This window comes from Galeopterus variegatus, unplaced genomic scaffold, assembly GCF_000696425.1.
Source record: "Galeopterus variegatus unplaced genomic scaffold, G_variegatus-3.0.2 Scaffold2581, whole genome shotgun sequence".
In the NCBI taxonomy this organism is placed as follows: domain Eukaryota; kingdom Metazoa; phylum Chordata; class Mammalia; order Dermoptera; family Cynocephalidae; genus Galeopterus; species Galeopterus variegatus.
Genome location: NW_007728692.1, coordinates 143,246 through 164,572, shown reverse-complemented (window position 1 = coordinate 164,572; position 21,327 = coordinate 143,246). Strand labels below are relative to the sequence as shown.

General features: G+C 39.8%; 1 protein-coding gene across 1 annotated transcript in view; it reads left to right on the top strand.

Annotated features, from left to right (window-relative positions):
* Nucleotides 1-12,327, top strand: part of LOC103598358 (glutamate receptor ionotropic, kainate 1-like) — a 79,438-nt gene extending 67,111 nt beyond the window's left edge. Inside the window, exons 6-7 of the mRNA XM_008582352.1 lie at nt 3,417-3,590; nt 12,157-12,327. Coding sequence (XP_008580574.1) covers nt 3,417-3,590; nt 12,157-12,327 — 345 coding nt within the window. The remainder of the gene's footprint in view (nt 1-3,416; nt 3,591-12,156) is intronic.
* The last annotated feature ends 9,000 nt before the right edge of the window (nt 12,328-21,327 follow it).

The window sequence follows — 21,327 nt, the reverse complement described above, 5'->3', positions numbered from 1 at the left end:
TGATCCTAAAAATTCTTTAAATTCAGTAATACTGAACAGCAGGTTTCTTTCTTTCTTTCTTTTTAACTAGCATCAATGTGTGTGCATCTGGAGAGGGATTAAAATGAAAATTTCATCAAATAGAAACTCTTAAAGTGCACACTTCATAAAGAGGCATCGTCTACAATTTTTATATACATTAGAAGGTGCACTAAAGTGAGTCTTCGTATTCTTTGATCCAATGTGGCTTTCTTGCCTGTGTCCAATAGATAGCTGAGTTAGCCAGAGGTCACCTGTTATGCATTTGTAAATCCATCAAGAAGAAGAGTTTGGGAGATGCTCTGCACATTGAATGTTTTGCACCGTTAAAGAAATTCATGAGGCCGTCAGAGGTGAAAAGGGGGAGGGAGAGAAGGGTTAGTGAGAAACTGATAAAGGACCACAAAAAATGATTTCATTGTGCTATGATAAATATGGTAATAGAAGGGGAAAAAGCATGGCTCTAACCCTTAGAAATCCAAAAGAAACTCTAAGATGCCCTGAATTTTGAGAGATTATCAGTTCAAGGGAGAATGATTTAGGGCATTTAACACACCAAAATGATGTGATAGCTCTCAATCAATTTCAGAAAACAGTCTCACACACACACAACTCCGCCCCCACACACTCCACTTTCTTACATGAGGAAAAAAATACAGAGTCAATCTTCTTTTCTAATCTGTAAGGGTGTATCAACTAAAATATACCCAGATTCTGGGGGAGTCAGTAAGAGGAATATTTTGGCAAATATAACTAACAAGCTAGGCTCGTGAGTAAGGGAAACCAAAGAATTTGGAAGAAAGACCATACTGTTCACAGAAGTAGTAAATTCGATCTCTGACTCATGCATCTCCAAGAGCGTGAAGGGGAACGGAGGACATCATGAGTTTAATACTAAGGTAGTTTTCAAAATCATTACTGCTGCTGAGTTTGGGGCAGGGAAGTGGAGTACAGAGCAGATGTTTCTGAAATAAGGTTTCCATGATCTTCCTACCCTGTTCTCCCACTATCCTGATCAGGTCCTCTTTCAGAACAGTCAAGGGAAGTTTGGGAACTTCTAAATATCTTAGTTTGTTTGCAAATATGACCTTTGCTCCATCACCATGAACACCAGGGTTTTACTCAAGGTGATGTGGTCATCTGCCTCTGAACTTTCTACTAACCCCAGCTGTACACACCCTGAAGCATTGGTTTTGGAGAAATTTGGGAAAGAATATGAACAATGGAAACTAAGAAGGCTGGTCCTCACTGGAGACCCTGGAAGGATGAACAAGTTGTGCACTTCGTATTCCTGCTTCCTCCTCACACCCTTGCTTTCCTCATCTTGCACTCACATATTGATGTATCTATTTCAGCACATTGAATTTATGTGTTCTAGAAGTTTCTGTCTGGCCTTCTGTAGCTCAAGTAACTTTTCTTCTATTCATTGAGTGTGCTAAAGGAGTCATTCTTTCCTGGGTCTTATTCTTTACATTAGCTTATTTAATCCTTTTCCTTTAGTTTTACCTGCTTTCTACCCTGCTTTGCTTTTACAGTCTTACCACTCTTACCCATCAGTATTAATAAAAGATAATGAAATAAATTAGTTACTTAATGCAAAGAAAAAAATATGCAATGCTTTAAAAAGCAGTATACCTTTTCTGATATGAGCTAGGAGCACAGAGCTGCACTCTTTTATCATTCTACTGCCCAGTCCAAAGTTATCTTGGGAAAAGGCAACAATGTAGAGAAGAGTTCTTCAAAAGAATAAATCTGTATACATCTTCTGCAAATGCAAATCATGTGTTCCTGAAGCTGCTGCTCTTGAGTCCTCACTACCACCACTGATAAATATACTGTCATGTACTACACTTTCAGAAAGCAGTTATATTGTTAGGAAATTTTTATGCTAGTTTTTGTTGTGGTTGTTGTGTTTTGTCTTCTTTTTTCTGTTAAATGATATTTTGAAGATTTAGTTTATCCTTATATGTGATACACTTGAATAATATATTTTAGAGCCTAATCTTTTTATATTAAAAAAGTTGAAATTATCACACAAGTCTGTTTTAAATACGAATCAATGTATAAACTTCTGGTTTATACCCAGCTTCATCTGTAATGAAAAACTCTAAGGTGGGTTAGACATTTTTTCCTGAAGCATTGTCTGAATGGGAATGAGTTCTGTTGTTAAGATGCTCTCTTGCCCACACAAACACATGCTATAGTATATTCTCTGAAGAGAACCCATTGGTCCATATTCTGAGCACATGCCCAGTGAGCACTCTCCATGTTCTCATTTTATGGAATATGAGTTATTTTCAGTGAGCCAGGGGATGGTATTTTTTCCTGCCAGGAGTGATCTTCCTATCAAATACATATGCAATTTCCAAATTTCATTTCCATGGCAAGACCTGGGGCTGCAAGATGTGATGGAGAGGGTGGAACTGCCACTGGCCCGTAGCTCATTCTTGTCTTGGTCACGTCACCACTCAGAACTCAGTTTCTTCATCTATAAAATAAAAGCATTGAACCAAATGGACACAAAGACTCCTTCCAACTCTCCAAACTATATCCTAGGAACAGAATTCTTATCTTCTCAGAATATCATATCTTGTGCCCAAGGACATACTAATTATTGGCAACCAAATTCCTCTTCTTGGTTTATCCAAACTCTAACAGTATTACAAAAATAGATAAAAATGAAAACTGCTTATTGCCTTAGAGTTTCTCAGGAAGCATATGAATGAAAAACAGTAAGAAATGTTTTTTTTAAAAAAACGGTGCTATTTTTTTATTTTAATCTATAGTAGTAGATTATCCAAAGGGGATGCATTCCAAGACCCCCAATGGATGCCTGAAACCGAGGATAGTATGGAACCCTATATGTACTGTTTTTTCCTATATTTATACATACCTATGATAAAGTTTAATTTATAAATTAGGCACAATAAGAGATGAATAATAACTAGCAATAAAATAGAACAATTATAACAATATGCCAGAATTACTACTCTTGCACTTTGGGGCCATTCTGAAGTAAAATAAGGGTGACTTGAACACAGCATCTTGAAGTCGATTCTGATAACCGAGAGGATGTCTGAGAAACTAAAGGGCTGGGAGCATCTACAGTGCAGATGTCCTGGACAAAGGGAGGATTCACATCCCCAGGGAGTAGGAAGGTGGGAAATTTCATCATGCTATGTGGAACAATGCATGGTTTAAATTTTATGAGTTGTTTATTTCTAGAATTTTCCATTTATACATTTGGGCCCCGGTTGACCACGGGTAACTGAAACCGAGGATAAGGGGAAACCACTGTATTTGTTTCTTCTACAATCATTAATTTCTTTTGCATAAAAAAAAAAGAACATTGAAAATGCTAATTCTTTTCCACTTTTATCATTTTTAATACTGCACAGGACTTATTTGCTTTAGATCTGGAACTCTACAGGTACAGCGGCGTCAACATGACTGGGTTTCGGCTGCTTAATATTGACAATCCTCACGTGTCATCCATCATAGAGAAGTGGTCGATGGAACGATTGCAGGCGCCCCCCAGGCCCGAAACTGGCCTTTTGGATGGCATGATGACAGTACGTAATTTTAAAATAAAATCATTTGAAAGAATGTTTGAATTTTTCAGGGCTTAGGTTAAGAATCTCATATGCCTTTAAAAGGTGAGGAAAAAGTGTTATTACTGTTATTCCATGTGCCTGGACTTGTAGGAGAAAAAGAATAAGCTACTTAGGTATTTTCGAAGGCTGTGCCTGGCTACTATCAAAAACTGCTATTTTTAGCATTCTGAATGCACTTGTCTCAGATAAAAATGTTGACAAATGTAGCCCCAATCATTAGCCAAATGAAGACAAAGCAGAAACTAAAACAAGGGCAAGGGAAGAGAGTTCTTACCCCTGGGAATGTGGCCTTGGGGAGAGGGAGGGAGAGAGGAAAACAATCTGCCTAGAAAAGTTATACAGAACCACTTGGACTTCCTGGCTTCTGCTACGTCTCAGCAAGCAGAAGCTGATATGGAAAAATGCCAGATTTACATACAGCTGGTGCATCGACTGTCTTCCTGTCCTGGAAGCAGATAGGCACACCTTTGCAGACATTGACAGTGCTTAACATCAGCCATATGTCGCTGTTGGAGCGGATGACAAGTCAGAGGTACCCTGTGAACAGATAAATTGCAAACTGCCTCATCAGAGAGCTTCTCTGTAACATCATTTGTCTCTTGTCAAATGCACCTAACTTTGCTCTATTTCCCTAATGAAGCTCCCTGGGTGATGAAGAAAATAACAGAAAATAATAATAAAAAAAAATGCTTTCTATGTAGGAACAGTGGCATCTAAAGGGAAAGATACTGGGAATGCAGGCAGGTAATAGCATTTTAAATTGCCACAGTATTTCACTCTCTGTTCCCATCATCAGGAGAAGCACTCTTTTAAGATGCAATTTACTGATAACTGAAAGGTATTGTCTCACAGAGAAATGAACTTAGAATTTCCTTTTCTCTTTTTATTATGAGAAACAAAAGAAAAGAAGAAATATATGAATGAATTAAGTGGTTCTGGATGATTCCATGTTCAGGGTCCCTGACTGTTTTTCAAACACAAAATAACTTTTAAAATATACAAAGTGATCTGAGAGATAATGACGAGAAGCATTTTGGTACAAATGAGCCTTGGGGTGATTTGAAACATTACTTTAAATAAGAACAAGTAGACAATATCCAGGAAAATACTAGAATTCTGAAAGGGAGAGAGATTACCAGGAAAAAAGAGAAAGAGACAGACAGGCATGCTAGTACATCAGTTTCTCTCTTCTTCCTCGTGAATTTGTAATTGCAGTGAGTTCAAATATGGTTTAAAATCCTCTGCCCACCTCCCTGCCTTCCCATGAGATTTCTATCACAGGATGAAGTCTCAAATAGTTTTTACCTGCACTTGGTATAAACCACTGAAAGAGTTACAGTTTGAAGCTATGTTAACACAGATTGTGGATTCATTAAATATTCATCACAGGTATGGCTTAATTTACCCAAAAAAGCATCTGTGCATTCAATTATACTGATGTGACAGAACAGTTTGTACATATGGACTGAGAGGAGGATGACCATTGAACAAAGGAGACAGCACCAGTTCACTCCCCCAGGGCTGCTGCCTTGAGTTTATTACTGTCATTACACCTGCGAGAGGGGTTTCTACCTGGAAGAGGGGTTTCTAGGCTGAGTTCTTATTGCTATTGTTACTATTATTATAAACTTTAAAAAGGAAAGTGGAGATTGTCCAGATTAGAAGGGGTGGCTCAGCAGGGTGCTATAAAGGTGGGTACAGTAACTGTATTAGTCTGTTTTGTGTTGCTATAACAGAATGCCAGAGACTGGGCATTTTATAAAGAGCAGAGGTTTATTTGGCTCATGGTTCTGGGACAGCTGCATCTGGTGCAGACCTGAGGCTGCTTCTAGTCATGGTGGAAAGCGGCAGATAGCCAGCGGATACAAGCAGATCACATGGCAAGAGAGAGAGAGGGGAGGTGCCAGGGTCTTTTTAAACAACCAGCTCTTCCAGGAACTCACTTATTACCCCCCACCCCCAGGCAGAGCATTAATCCATTCATGAGGGATCCACCCCCATGACTCAAACAGCTCCCAACACTGCCGTATTGGGGATCAGATTTCCACATGAGCTTTGGGGGACAACACATGCAAACTCTATCAGTAACTATGCCATGTCATGTCAATACTAGTCAAAAAAAGTCATAGAACGCACCCACTAGGAGTTGGATCCAACAGTGATTCAGATACAGCTTTGAAACTGATTATGTGAAGCACAATATTGACCTTTATTTAACCAAAGAGTCTGCTTTGATCCTTACTGTTTCCTGTCTTTCTCCTGGATATGGCTTATTTGGGCATGTGGGAACTGAGTCGTGGAGACGTGAAAGGGCATGTAGAGGGCATCTAATAGATCAACTGCTAAGCCAAGAGAGCACATCCCATGTCCCCAAGCCCAGACTCAATGCTAACAAATCTTTGCTCTTAAGTTGCTTCTACCCAAATTCTCTCTTCTCTATGTTAAGACAGAAAGCCCTTTGGTTTCAATTCCATTGGGTCTGGGTATCAGACCCTGCATTTCATTCATTGTTCCATGCCAAGCACTTGTTGCTCCCCCTGCCTGGAACCCGCCCCTATCCCAGCTGCTCAAATGCCACTTCACAGGAGAAGCCTTCTATGAACCATTGTTTAATACATTAGCCCCCTCCCCGTTATTCTCTTTCTCCTCACTGTCATTACTCTTCTTTATAGCCTTAGGACCTGATAGGATATATTTTGATTTGTCTGTTCAAAACCTTCCCCTACAAGAAAATGAACTCCTTGAGGACAGAGTCTTTGTTTTTTTGTGTTCTACTCTATACCCAGCACTGGCACAAAGTAAGTCTTCAATAAATATGTATTTAATGAAGGAATTAATGCATTAAATAAATATGTATTAAGCTTCTAATATGATTTAAGATGTTAAATGAAAAATATTTATATAGCCCTGAAATATTTTTATAATAGCCCAAAGAGACTGCCTATAAATAAGAAATATGCATGATTAGTAGAATAGAAATTATTTTAAAATAATCATATTTTTTAGAAGTTAATCATAGACTAACCACTATTAATGTTTAAGTAATGCCATTACTGCAGTAGAATTGTATTCTCCAAAATCATATGCATGCTTCCACTGTTCTCCAAGGTGAATTTACCTGTAGTCCTTTATAGCCATATTTTTTGTGTGTGTTACATACATCTACAGATGCCTGTATAATATATAATACAGGAATTTTAAAAAGTAAGAAAAGCCCATATGTTTTGACTTCCCACCTACTTATGTACTTTCCTCTTTAATATTTTTAACAATTAAGAATTTCTTAGAATTACAACCACTAAAAAGTCTTCAAAGAGTACTATTATATATGTCAAAACACATCCAAATCTGAAAATAGAGAAGTAAGTCATCACCAAGTCAAAAATTCTTGATTCCAGATTTAAGAACAATAGATTTAATTAAAGGGAAAAAAATGACTTTAAAATGGGGTTAAAATTGAGTTAATTAAGAAAACTATATTGAATCAATAGTTCCAAAACAGTGAAACTTGTTATTATAAAATATCTTGAGATTTTAAAAAGAGTGTTTTATCAACTGAAGTGTTAAGTAACTCAACAGAAGTTTGGAATGAGTTCCATAAAATCTACTTTGATCCCTTTCACCATATTTAAATTTTTCTCAGCACTTAGGCTGATTCAATCTATTGGCTTATGGATAGACTGGGATAATGGAATGGTCTGTTCTCTGTGGACCAAAATCATGTATGATTCATTACGGCACAGGAGTCTTGGAAACAACAAAGCATTGATCTGTCATCTGCCTTCCCAGTTCTTCAAATGCACTCACAATGTGAAGTTAAGCCAGTAGTCTTGTCCTGCTCTTTGACATGTGAACATTTTTTATAACTATGATCCACAGGGAAGACATCTTTGAATATCCATCTTGAATGTTCACTACTAGACAATATATTGGCAACTGGATTCAGTAGAAAAAGGAAGATCTTTGCAAGAATAAGAATAAGAAATGCCTAGGTTTTATCCTGGGGAGGTCTCCTAACTAAGTGAACTGAGCAAGTTATTTGGCCTCTCTGAGCCTGTTTACTCATCAGCAAATCTGTATAATAATACTTTACAGTGTTACTCTACAGATTAAATTAGAGAACATACGCAAAGCCTCTAGGGCATAGAATTAAATTTTCCTAAAGGTACCTGAAACACCAAGGCAGAATCCTTATTCCACCCATTTTTTACAAGAGGCACATTTCTTGGCTTGCCCATGTAGCCCAAGCTGGCCCATTCCCTGGGACCCATGTGACCTTGTATGACCAGCAGCATCACCTGGGTGTATTTTCCAACTTCATATACAATTTTTGTTTACCTGTTCCCCACTGTCTGTCTCAAAAGCTGGCAAAAGACTCACAGTATAACGAACTCTCTCCTCAGCCACACTGGACCTGCTGGGGTTGCTCTCCTATTACTAAATTTCTAGACTGTGAGTACATGCTGATATCATTGCCACGTTTCCCAATGCATTTCCAAATCCCATTTCCCTTGTACGTGTCTCTCACCTACCTCCTGGATGCTCAAGTACTCAGGATGCTCAATGCCTCCTCCACCACTTTGGCTTTCTCAGCAGCATCCACCACCTCCACAAGCTTGTGTTTTCTTGTGGGGTTCCTGTAAGGAAAGCACTAGTTCTCCCACCCTTACCAAAATTCTCAACACTTCAATGATACAAGTCACAGAAATGAAGAAAACTAGCCAATTCATATTAAGTGGCAAATTACTGTTAGTTCTATGCCATTGATGTCATATTTGGATTTTAATAGGGGAACTATTAACACCAAGCTAGAGAGGCACTTCAGGATATTAGGGGAATGGGATGTTATTTGGGAGTACTTCTCTCCTGGAAAACGGCCTTGTTCATTTACGTCAGGTTAGTAAATGTTTCCAATTTGCAGGAAAAATAGAAGATCTATGCTTTTTGTCCATTTTCTCTACAAAGACTAGGTCTCTCTTTAGCACCCCAATCTCCTCCAGCTTTTGCCAATGACAGCTATACACCAGACAGGCAGAAAAGTGTGGGGACTCTATAAAGCCATATAGCGTTGTTAGTCCTTGTCCCTAAGGTGAGGTGGAATCTCATTGGTTTGCATTGGGAGTCCCCAAGGCCATCCTCAGGTTTCATGATTTGCTAGAAGGACCCACAGAAAAAAAGAAAAGCATTTATACTCATAGTGACAATTTAATATAGCAAAAGAATCCAGAGTGAAATTAGCAAAGGAAAAAGGCTCAAAGGGCAAAGTCCAGGAGAAACCAGGCTTGAGCTTCCAGGTGTCCCCTCCCAGCGGAATTGCATGGACAGAACTAAATTCTCAGCAATGATGTGTGACCACATGTATAAAATATTACCAACCAGGGAAGCTCAGATGAGCCTTGGTGTTCAGGGTTTTCATTGGAGGTCGGTTACATAGGCTTAGAGCACTCACACAGCTCACCTTAGTTACTTACTCTCCAGCTATTCCAGAGGTCAAATTGATAGAGCATGGCCCAGAGCCAAGGCCAACAAAAACAGGCATTCATTATAAATCACGTTGTTAGCATAAACAATCTGGCATTGCCCAAGACCCCAGGAATAAAAATATACTTAAAGGTCATTCTCCAGGAGCCAGTCAAGGATCAGTCTTTTCTTTGGAACATGCAGGGTTTCAGCATCCCAAGCCGCTGAGTTAAACTTTTACTGCAAATTGTAATAACCAAAACATTGTGCACTGAAAAGAATCTCGCTTTCTATATGCTTATTTTATGAGCCAGATTGTGGTAAAAAGATTTTCTTAGGGACATTGAGCGATATGGTTTTATCCAGGCTTTAGATATATATAAAATGTGAACATAAACACATTTAGAAGAAGAAAATTTGAAACATAAACCAATTTCTATTACATTCTTATTACCTAAAATGACTTGGGCGCTGCTGTTTGGTAAGCACACTTCCAGCACAAAACTGAAACAGGAAAGAAATTCATTGGTTAAAATAGAGTAAATGTTTCCCTATCCAAGAAAACAATTTATATCAAGGGGTAGCATATTTTTAGAATAAATGGATTTCTTCTTTGCATTTGAAAAGTACTGATCAGACCTATAGTTTTGAACTATTTTCTTATCCATCCCACTATGGAAGCAGCCTTGTCTTCTCAAATTCCTTTCTAAACTATGTTTATAGAAAAACTCCTTACATTTCTCTGTCAAATCAATCATTCAATGAACTGGTGAATACATATACAAATCTGTGAAGAAGTTCTACTTCTACTTCTTCTATATTCTACTGATAAAAAAAAAAGTCCAGGTCAGCATAGCACAGTGGCTATAGGTGTGAGCTCTGAAATCAGAGTTTGTATCCCGAGTTGGAATCATCACTTACTACCTTACTAGATATTCTGCCTCTCCAAGCTTCAATTTCCTTGTCTTTAAAATGGGACAGGACCTATTTCAAACATTTAATTTCAAAAGTTAAAGGAGATAACATATGTAAAATGCTTACAGTGCTTGGCACATAGTAAATTCTAAGTGGATATTAACCATTATTCAACTATTATTGTGACTATTAAATTATTAGACAAGTAACCTGGTTTAGAGGAAGCACAGCTTCATGGTTAAAAGCATAAACTCTAGCACCAACTTCTCAGGTTTGAAGGTTGGTTTTCCCACCCCTAGTTTGGGGATACCATTTAATCTCTTCATTTCTTTATCCATAAAGGAATAAAGGTTATGGTGCAAACTCAATATTTGCAAAGGATTTAGAACAGCACCTGACATAATAAGTGCTCAATAAATGTCAGCTATTATTATGGATTACATTTTAGAAAGTCACAATATGCCAATGAATTACTCTCCCCCAATTAAGTCAAATTAATATAGCAGAGTAGTGAGGAACATGGGTATTAGAATCACACAAACACAGGTTCAAACCCTGACCATGAAGCTGGTTAGCAAAGTAGCATTGTCCCAGTCACTTAATTTCCATGAGCCTCAGCTTTCTCATCTACAAAATGGATTATATCAGTCTTGAATGATCAAAATATTTTTAAGCTTTAGCAATTACCAACACCAATCTAACTTCTATGTATCAATTACACGAGTGAAATGATTTGTCTTAAAACTACATCTTAAAGCCTTGGGATTACACAAAAATTCTCACAAAAATTGCATTTTATTTTAAGGCCTAAAATAATATTAATTCTTTCAGCAAACATTTATTAGACAACTTTTATATGCCAGGATCTTTGCTAGCTTCCAAAAGTTGAACTTGAGCAGCATCTGCCTTCAAGAAGCCCACATTCTTATCAAAAAACAGATATAAAAACAAATAATAAATATATGGAAAATGCAGTGATAGAGACTGCACATAACAATTAGGATTCAAAGTACAGGTAGGTACTCCCTGGCCTCAAAAACTGATAGGATGCAAGAAGTAGTAACCCCATCCTCTCTTTCACTTGCATCAAGACATGCCCAACCAATGCATCGTATATGTTGAATGAATCAACTAATTTCAGAAAACCACATGATAATCTTCATTCTATGACCTGGATTCTAGATTTAACTCTGCCATGTATATATATATGTATGACCCTCCACAAATCAATATCCTGCCAGAAGGTCAGTTTTCTCACATAATAAGTAGCTTTATCTATCTGTTCTGCTTCTTTTAAGGGGTTGTTGAGAATTTTAAATGAGCTAATGTATTTGAAGTTGCAATGAAAACCCTGAAGTAAAATGTGAGGGTAATATAAGATTTTTTTCCCTAAAGAAAATTACAAGGCAGTATATTTTATAAAATGCTGTATTGTGTAAAATTTGGCAAACAAGAGAAACTTAACAAGGAAGGGAAGAATAAGATGCCAGCCCCCAAAAAGAACGCCTACTTTCAGTCTCTATTAGGAAACCACATCATGAGAAGAGCAGGCATATTCTGAGCAAGTTACACATGTGTGTTCTCCAGAGGTCTCCCCAAACTTGCTGTTGAATTTGATTCCACGACTACACTGTCCTTGACTTTGGTAAATGGAAATGACAGACACAAATGTCCTTATCTGGAAATCACCTGTTAGTTTTACTTGTAGCAGTTTCCACCAAATATAAACCAGTAAGTAGGTAGATACATAGATATAGATAAATGCTGCAAAACAAAATCTGATACTGAAATGTTGGGCTTAGTACTTCTAGCTCAATGTAGTTGATCTTAACACCATGCTTAACATAGAAGACACTCCAGAAATACTTGTTCCCTGAATCAAGCTTTTTGTAGTCTATCTGAGTTGCTTTTTTCAAATTTATTTTCATTTTTTAAGAACTCAAAGCAGTGCTCTGACTCCAATTTACTCTGTAGTGTGAGGTATTGTTTTGGAGAAAAAATAGCTATTAGAGAAAACTATTCAGCTGAAGAATAAATGGCCTTTGAAATCAAATCAGACAAACAGGAGCTAAGGATGCAGGGAGAGTGATTGCACAGGCAAAGGAAGGTAAGCAAAGGTTGAAGGTGACGTGTGTGTTTTCCTCCGCAGACCGAAGCGGCTCTGATGTATGATGCCGTGTACATGGTGGCCATCGCCTCCCACCGGGCCTCCCAGCTGACCGTCAGCTCCCTCCAGTGCCATCGACACAAGCCATGGCGCCTTGGACCCAGATTTATGAACCTGATCAAAGAGGCAAGTGATGCTCTCCCGCCAGCTTAGTGCGGTTTGATTTGTCCATGTGGTGTGGTCCTTCCCACATGGTTCTGTTGGGAGGAAAAGCCATCATTAACCAATCTGCTTGGATTTCAGTGTCAAAGATTTGCCTAGAAGAAGTACCAGGAAACTTCCAGGGCGATGTTGAGAAGTTCAAAGGGGCTACCAGACCATAACACTCACCCTACTTCATTTCAGCCAAGACCCCAGCTTCTGCTGGCCCTCCCCACATGTTCATGAGAGCTTGTGGGTGCTTTGTTCATGGTTCATTCAGGAGAGGGAGGGTTGGTCCATCACTAAGAAAACCAGAGACAGTTCTCACCTTGTCAGCCCACAATCGGAGTGGCCTCCTAAGGCTTGGGCTGTACAGGACTAAACAGAAGGATCTTTTTACTTTAATGTTATGGTGATTATTTTGCCATTTGTCAGCTAACCAGAAAAGTGTAATCCCATTCAAATCCCACTTAGCACACTAAAGAATTTTCAAGAGTACAGAGTATTTGGGGGAGGGAAATTCTTTCCAAATGTTCCAGGATCTCACCTTTTCCTTTTCTCTAAGGCAGTTTGATTCCCCTTTTCAAGACTCTGTACTGACATTCCAAGACTTCTTATAGATATGTACTCTTAGGTTGTCTTTGACCCCAATATGCACCTCAGGGTATGTCTGGACTTAATAATATGAAATAGACTCTTGGGAGATCCAGGTCTGGCCAACTATGCACCATGTTCTGTGATGCTGCTCTAAGATTTTCTCTAGGGGATGCAGAGATTTACCTTGTAAGTAAAGAGTATTTTTTTTCCTCTCTGTACTGGAGAAGGATGAGTGAGACAAAGCCACAAGAGAAAAGAAGGGGAAGGAACAGCACAAGAGAAGAATGCACAGCCAAGGCAAGGGAGGCGTCCTAAGGAAAGACACTTGCTCTTCAGCAGCGACAGACCCTCTCTTGGGCTGTTCAATCTATCTCCCCATTAAAGGCTGACTGTGAACCATAAAGTGAGGACCAGACAGGCAGGGTGTATAAGGTTAAGCACCACAGCTCCAAAGCAGGGTTTCTTGCAAGGCTGGGACTAGGGCATGATTTAAGGAAGCACTCACTCTCAGGTGCAAACCCTCCACTTGCACAGGACTCAAAGGGAGTCCTCCTTAAACTTTGTTCCCTGGGCACTTCTCTTACCTCATTCTGGTCCTGGCAGTGGCTGCTAGCTCCACTAATAGGAGCAATATAACCTAGGCAACTTACTTAAACTCCCTGCATCTCAGTTTTCTCGTCGTATCAATGGGAGTACCACCACCTAACTCATAGCGTTATTGTGAGGATAAACAGTAAGGCAAATGCTTGTGAAGAGTAGTGCAGGAACATAGTAAGAATCCAAAGGCTGGCTGGTTAGCTCAGCTGGTTAGAGCATAGTCTTGTAACACCAAGGTCAAGGGTTTGGTTCCCCATTCCGGACAGCCACCAAAAAGAAAAAGAAAAAAGAATCCGAAATAACAGCTTTTCTCTTACCACTGGAATGCACCACTAATAACAGCCTTACTCAGTTTACTGAGGATGTTGCCAGCAATTTAAAACTGGCAGCAACAACAACAACAACAACAAAGAAATCACAAATAGGCATGAAATGAAATATGCTTTCTGACAGCTACATAAATCTGACAGAGTGTGCCTAATAGAAAAACATCACACGGCCTCCTCTCCCTGCAGCGATTGTGGTTATGTCCTGAATCGCCATCGTGATTACTTGATCTTTAACAAGAAAACAGCCAGTTTCTTTTTATTTCACACCAGTGCAAGGAGAGGCAGAAGCCACATGAAAGCTTGGGATCACTCAGAGCACCCCAAGCACCTTTTTGCTTGTACTTAAGTTGCAGAAGAAGGTGAAATTACCAAGCCTATGTAGTCATGTTTAAAGAAATAATGAGCTCCAAGATAAGGGACCACATTGAGAGCAAGAAAGCATTTTGTATTAATTCACTCCAAAGAGCAAATTCCCCATTTTCAGGCTCCACAGTTGGGGGTGAAGGAAGGGTAGGGGGGGAATGCATGAGAAGCCTCTGTCAGCATTGTGCTCATCCTGTCTTTTGTCTCCTGAGTCATGATGCCATATGCTGCCTTTGGCAGGATGTAGGCACCTGCAGAGAAGATGCGATGGGGGGTAACTGAGAGCAAAGCCCCAGACTGTTGGAGGACTGGCACCAGGAAAATTCTGAGATGAACTAAAACATGCAAAAGAGAAAATGCAGGTGTTTCTTTGGATGAGGACATAATAAAACTTTGCAGGCATCTGGTTTTGTTAGGAAATATGAAATAAGGTATTTGGTTCCTGAAAGTTCCCCTAGTTCTTTCTTCTTGTAATTCTCACTTTCTAAAAGAGTTCCAAAACTAGAATCAGAAATAACGTAAGGGAGCAAATCAGGAGATTGAATTTATGGTGTGAAGATCAAACTCATTACAGGAGGTAAACTTCCCGAGCAAAGTAGTTGCATGTGTACTAATCCCTGATAATGTCACACAGTGTTCAGAATCGGTAAGCCTTTCAGACATATCTTTCAAGGTGACTACCTTTCAGTGTTTGGGGCTTACTAGAAAAAGGGGAAAAATAAAGAACATTTGAAACACGATTATGTCATAGTGTCAGCTCTCTGGGCATTTGCTAACAAATACTTACTAGGAGGTTATAAATTCCCACTCAACAAGCATTATTCCATGATATAAGTAATAATATCTTGGCACCATAAGGGATATCCTCTAAAAGAGTAGCATATGTGGTTTCTGCTGTCTGCTAATATAAAGTCTATGTGGTAGAGGAATGACAGGCTTCTTTTGAGGCTTTCCTATATTGCAGGATAAAACCTTCACTTCAGCAGGATGTGCAGTCTCCGGTGCTTTTGTTCCTGATCCCCTACACCATCTCTTTCACCTCCTGCCCCACCTCAGCACTCGCCAAACCTACTGTGGCTCCCTCAACATGCCACATGCTCCCACCGAATTCTTCCACCTCTGATTGAAATACCATTTCCCTCTGAGTCATTCTTTACGCCTCTTCTTAAGCACTACCTTCTGTCTGCTGGCCCTGACTCACAAATGTAGGCACCTCCCCTCCATTATAGCTGTTGCTAGACCATCATATGTGTTTGCATGTCTGTCTCCAAGCTGTGCTTTTCCAGTATCAATTCCCTAGTTCTTGCACAATGCTGGGCAGAGAGTAAGTGCTGAACAAATAGATGCTGAATAAATGAATGAATTAATAAATTAATGAATGAGCAAGCAAAGGAACTGAAGAACACATGCACTTACAACCTATGAGCAAATGCAAGTGCAATAGGATACACTCAGTCCTATCATGAATATCATGTCCAGAAACAATCTGATAAGATGGAGTCATGGCCTGGACTAGGCCTGTCCACCAGGGTCATAGGATCTGATGGGAGACTAAGGCTGGGGTCTTAGGAAGAGACCAACCTATGTAACTTTTGCATTGAGAACACCGATCCCGGGGTTTATTCATAGTTTACTATCTGTGTAAACTTAGTCATTTAGCTTCTTTGTTTCTCAGTTCCCTCTTCTAAAATGGGAATAAAAATGCCCACTCCATATGTTTGTGGGGATTATGTGCATTATATGTACAGTCTAGCAAAATGTTTGTCATGTAGTTGCTCAGGAAAGGGTAGCTATCATTAAATGGGAGGTTCTGTAAATGTATACCATGTGAGTCAGGAGAAATGAGGCAATGCATAGAAAACATTCAATATATTGCCAAGCATATTGTAAGCACTGCATGCTTGCTATATTATTATTGTTGTCATCGTTGTTATTATGGGAGTCTAGGAGAAAGTATCAGTTGTTTGCATGAAGGAGGTGTAGTGCTAGGCTAATGTCAGAATCCTCCTGATGTTGCCAATTGTCGGGCTCTTTTCCCTGCCTGTAATCCTGCTGACTGGGCCAATTGTTGAGCTAGGGCTGGGTCTGAAGCTCACAGACCCCTCAAGCCCGTCCACAGACTGAGTCACAAACCCTTCACATGCCAGCTGGGTCGCCAGACCCCTCACACGCCTGGCTGGGTCACCAGACCCCTTACACACAAGTCAATGAGCTAGGTAACCGGCAAACAGGTCCTTGGAAGCCCTAGATTGGAAAGCATGGCTGCTAGTGGGGCGGTGGCCACTGGAGGCAGTAAACTCCAGCCAAGGTGGGGGTGCTGTGCAGGTGCACTAACTCCACCCACACGCAACCTATTCATAGCAAATGCTTGGCAAGATTCTGAACATCTGAAGGGCCCTGACCATTTTCATATATTTTCCCAACAGGAAGGCAGGACCTTGCAACAGGAATTCAGGAGTTCCATGGAGACAGACATGCAGCATACAGCAGGCCAAGTTCAGTGATGCCAGGGAATGAGGGAACTTTCAGACCGCACACGATTGTTCAGGAAGGGCAAAAGGACATTAGATAATAAACAGCCAGGCTGAGTGTCTTAGTCCATTTGGGATACTGTAACAAAACAGCACTAACTGAGGGGCTGACGAACTACAGAAATTTACCGCTCACAGTTTTGGAGGCTGGGAAGTTCAAGATCATGTCTCCAGCAGATTCGGTGTCTGGTGAGGACCTGCTTCCTGGTTCACAGACCTCCATCTTTTCACTGAGTCCTCACATGGGGAAAGTGGCAAAAGATCTCTCTAAGGCCTCTTTTGTAAGGGTGCTAATCCTTTCATGAGGACTCTGCCTGTGTGGCTAATTACTTCCCAAAGACTCCACTTCCTAATACAATGGTCTAAGGAGTTAGCATTTCAACATATGAATTGGCTGGGGCTGAGAGGGGGGCGGTGGCAACACATACATTTGGACCATGGCATGAGCTACCAGAAAACCCTGGCAAACTATGTTTCAGACCAGTCTGGGAAATGGTGGCTGAATGTGGGGCTAAGGCAGCCAAAGCATTTCCTGCCTGTGGTCATAGTTGCTCTCAATCCAGATTAAGTTCCAGCTGGCTGCAAAGCAATCAGTGGGAGCAGCTGCAGTGTGAACAAGCACATTGACGCATCTGGGAAAAAGATGGTTACTTATCACAGGTGCCGAGAAGAGCAGTGAGCTGGGTACAGAACAGGGAATCAGAGATGTTAGGTTAAGTCAGTGCTTCTTAATTATTTTCTGGGTCACAGACCTTTTATTAAAACAATGATTTGAACAATGGATCCATGGTCCCTGTAAAATGCACACAAATTTGTCTGCAATTTCAGAGACATTACAAACACCCTAGGTTTCCTAAAACCCACACTAAGAGTGCCTAAATTGAGTTTTAGATTAGAATTTGGTTGAAAAGCCTTCTAATACGGTGAACAGTAAAAGTATAAATGGAGCATAAGGAGACCTATCGGGCCCGGATAGAGTGGTCCCGTGTGGAATTGCTGAGAAATACATTTCAGTAAATATGGAAGGACAGTGGGAAATTGCCTGCTGAGCTGATAAATTCAAATTTGATTGATAATTGATAGGAAGCCACTGTTCTTAAGGCACAGACAAAATGATGTTTCATTTAGTTTATCTTGGTAGCTCTATGTAGGTCTGATTGACGCAGATAAACCCACAAAGATTATTGAAGAAGGAATTGCAGATACCTTGATTTAGAAGTGATCATGTCATAAAAGCTAAAAGGAAAGGGTTTTGTTCAATAGAAATATACAAATATTTTTTTGAGTACAACTCTAAATTCTCTCGTAGGTTTCAACTTATCCAGTCACCTTCCTGCTGGAAATTTCCACTTCAATATTTTGCTGCCATCCCCATATCAACAAATTCCTCAAGAGAATGCATTATTTTATCTATTAAATCTATTCTTGCCACTTTCAATTAATGATGATGCAACTGGCACATCAACATACACAAATTCCAAGACAGCAAAACCAATTTATTTTTGCTCCCATCTTTCATGCAGATTCCATGACTTTTTGGTTTACTTAAGGTAACGACAGTCCTAGATCTCCTTATGTTGAAGCACAGCCTCAACTTAGTGATTAGAATATTTACTGTAAAATTTTAATTGAAAGTCCAACTTGATTTAACATCAGATTTCTCCTCCCCTCTCTGAGCTCACGCCTGGTGGAAGACTCTAGAGAAGTGGGGGTGGGGGCATGAGTGGCTTCTCTTTCTTCTTTCCCTGCTCATTTTCTCCCCACTCTTTTGGCTGTTGTACCTTCTACTCAGCTGAAAAGAAGACAGGGTAGTTCTCACTCGGCTGGGCTGCTCTGTGCTTTCTGGGCTTGGCAGAGAGTATAAGCTGGTGTCTCAGTGAGTTCAGAGACTCTCTGAGTTGCTGATGGTCCATCTCTCCTGATGTTTCTTTGACCCACATCAATGGATCCCTACTTCAGTGAAAGCTTGCACTGCTTCCTCAGAATCTTGACATCTAGAAGGTCACCTCGTGCTCTTTCTGCAGACACCTCCTGGCCCCTCTGGACACTTCCATTGACTATAACCCAGGACATTCCCACTGAGGTGCTCTGGATCCAAATCTGGTGCACAGGAAACACCCATTCATCCCTTCCCTGGAAATTCTGGGAGTGCCTCTAATCATGATGAAGCAAACTTTTCCTGGTCGGCTAGCAAATGAATAGGTCCACTCTTGTCCAGCCCTCTTCTGTCACTTAGGAGTCACACCACAGTCCATAGTCCTTGGCTTTCTCACATGTGGATTAGTCATAGGTCCCTTGCATCTCCAACTGCAATGTAACTATTTTGGATTTCTCTGAGTGGCCCCCTAGAAGCTCTGCTCAGTAGGGATGGGTTAGAAAGTAACATCCCAAAGACAGGGGAGTGTGGACTCACAGAGAAACAACAGCTCTCCCCAGAGAATTCTCTTTATACATCACCTCTACCGCTCATGTGACCTCTTTCACATATGCTTGATCTCATGGTTGGATCCATGAGCTCAAGAACGGTCTCTGTGGAGCACTTCTTTGTACCCAATGCACCAGGAACTTGGGAGTGTCTACCTACCTACTCAAATATCCTAGAATCTATCATATTTGTACCTCAGTCAAAACATTACAGTCACATAGAGCATGCCACTCAAACCAGACCTCTATAGGTTGTCTGGGATTTCTGCATCTCCTCAGCACACAAATCTGATTAAGTCCTGTCAACTTCCTGTCCTAGCTATGCTCTAGCAACCTTCCTTGCCTACGGCCCTCATCATTTTTCACTTCCCTATTAAAACAGCCTCTATCTGAGCTCTATATTTTGAGTCTCAGTCCTTTTATAACTATTGTCCACATATAAGCAAAGTGATGTACTTAAATGCATAGCAGGTATCACCCCTCTAGAAACACAAACATGTACTTGTATCCTGTGTCCACCATACTGTTCCATACATAGTGGAGATGGATGGATTTCTATATTCCTAAAACCTGCCTAATAACATTTCTTTTGTCATATTTCTTTCAGCCTAGAAAGCCCTGCCTCCTATTTTTTTGCTCAAGCTAACTCTAACTCATAATTCATTTTCTCCAGCAAGCCTCTCCCAAACCTCTATTTGAGGATGTGTCCTCCATTAGACTCCATAGATATGGCACATTTCTATGTTAGCACTTCACAGGTTTCATTCAGGTACCATAAGATCTTTCTCTGGGACAGGGACAAAATCAATTTATCTTTGCATCCTCAGAGGACTGTATCTGTACATGGCAGGCAATTAAAATATGCTTGATGAACCAAACCAAGGAAGTTAAAACTTAGCAAACTCTAAATAAAATTTGCTAAAATAACACTTAATTTTAAACTATGTACATATTTCCTAACTGATATGCTCCAGGTAAATTTACTGTGTAGGAATGAAAACTTATTTCCAAATACCAATATATACGGGATGTCACTATAAGCAATATAAAATATGGGCAGTTTTCTGCCACTGTTTTGCTATGAAAATGTAATTTATTGGTTTTATTTTAATGGAATGAAGATTACAAATTTGAATATATAAATCTAATATTTTCAACCTTTTAAAAATCAGAGAGTAAATTATAAAATTTTTCAGAGGCACCTATACATATGCCTTAATATTTATTTGGACTTTTACTTAGTAGATCAGTATTGAGTGGTTTTGTTTGTTGGATTGTTTGTTTGTTTTGTTTTGTATGGGATATAGGTAAAAAATTACAGTACTGAAAAAAAAATTAAAGTCCCTAGAGAAACATAAGTTCTGACATATTGTTATCCTACTGTGACTCCACTGAGTAGCACTTCCTGGTATTGCATGCTATTTGATTTTGATTGCCAGGACATGCTGTCTCTTGGATTAATTTGATGACATTGGATCTGGCAGCAAACTTGGTTGAATTTCTACTATTTGGAAAAACTTCTATTTATATTTCTCATTCTGGCCCTCTTGAAAAGTACCTGCATACTGACTTCTCTTTCTCCAGCATCACCACCTAGTCTGCACTGTGAAAAAGATAAACATATATCCCAGCACCCTCTCACTTTAGGGCACTTAGACCTAAAGGAAGAGTGGCCTTTCAGGTCCTTCCCTCAATTCCCTATGCAACTCTGAACAGAAAAAAAAATCAGTTCTAAACTTTCATAGTTTACAGTTTTTACCAATTTTGTGCATTGTCATATATATAACTCTTAGTCTATTTGTGCTGCTGTAACAAAATACCTGAGACTGGGATCTTATGGTTCTGGAGGCTGGGAAGTCCAAGAGCAAGGCACTGCATTCCGTGATTTGTGAGGACCTTCTTGCTGCATCCTCACGTGGAAGAAGAGTGAAAGGGCAAAAAGAGCTAAACTAGTTCTGCCAGCCGTTTTACAAGGTCCCTAATCCCATTCATGAGAGAAGAGGCCTCCCAAAGGCCACACCTCTTACTGTTGCATTAGGGATTAAGTTTCAAAATGAATTTTGGAGAGGACAAAAACAGTCAAACCATAGCAATAACTAAGTTGCTGAAATACCTGTCCATAAAATATTCAAACAGTGTCCAGGTGAACTTCGCCTGTCAGAAATGTTGAA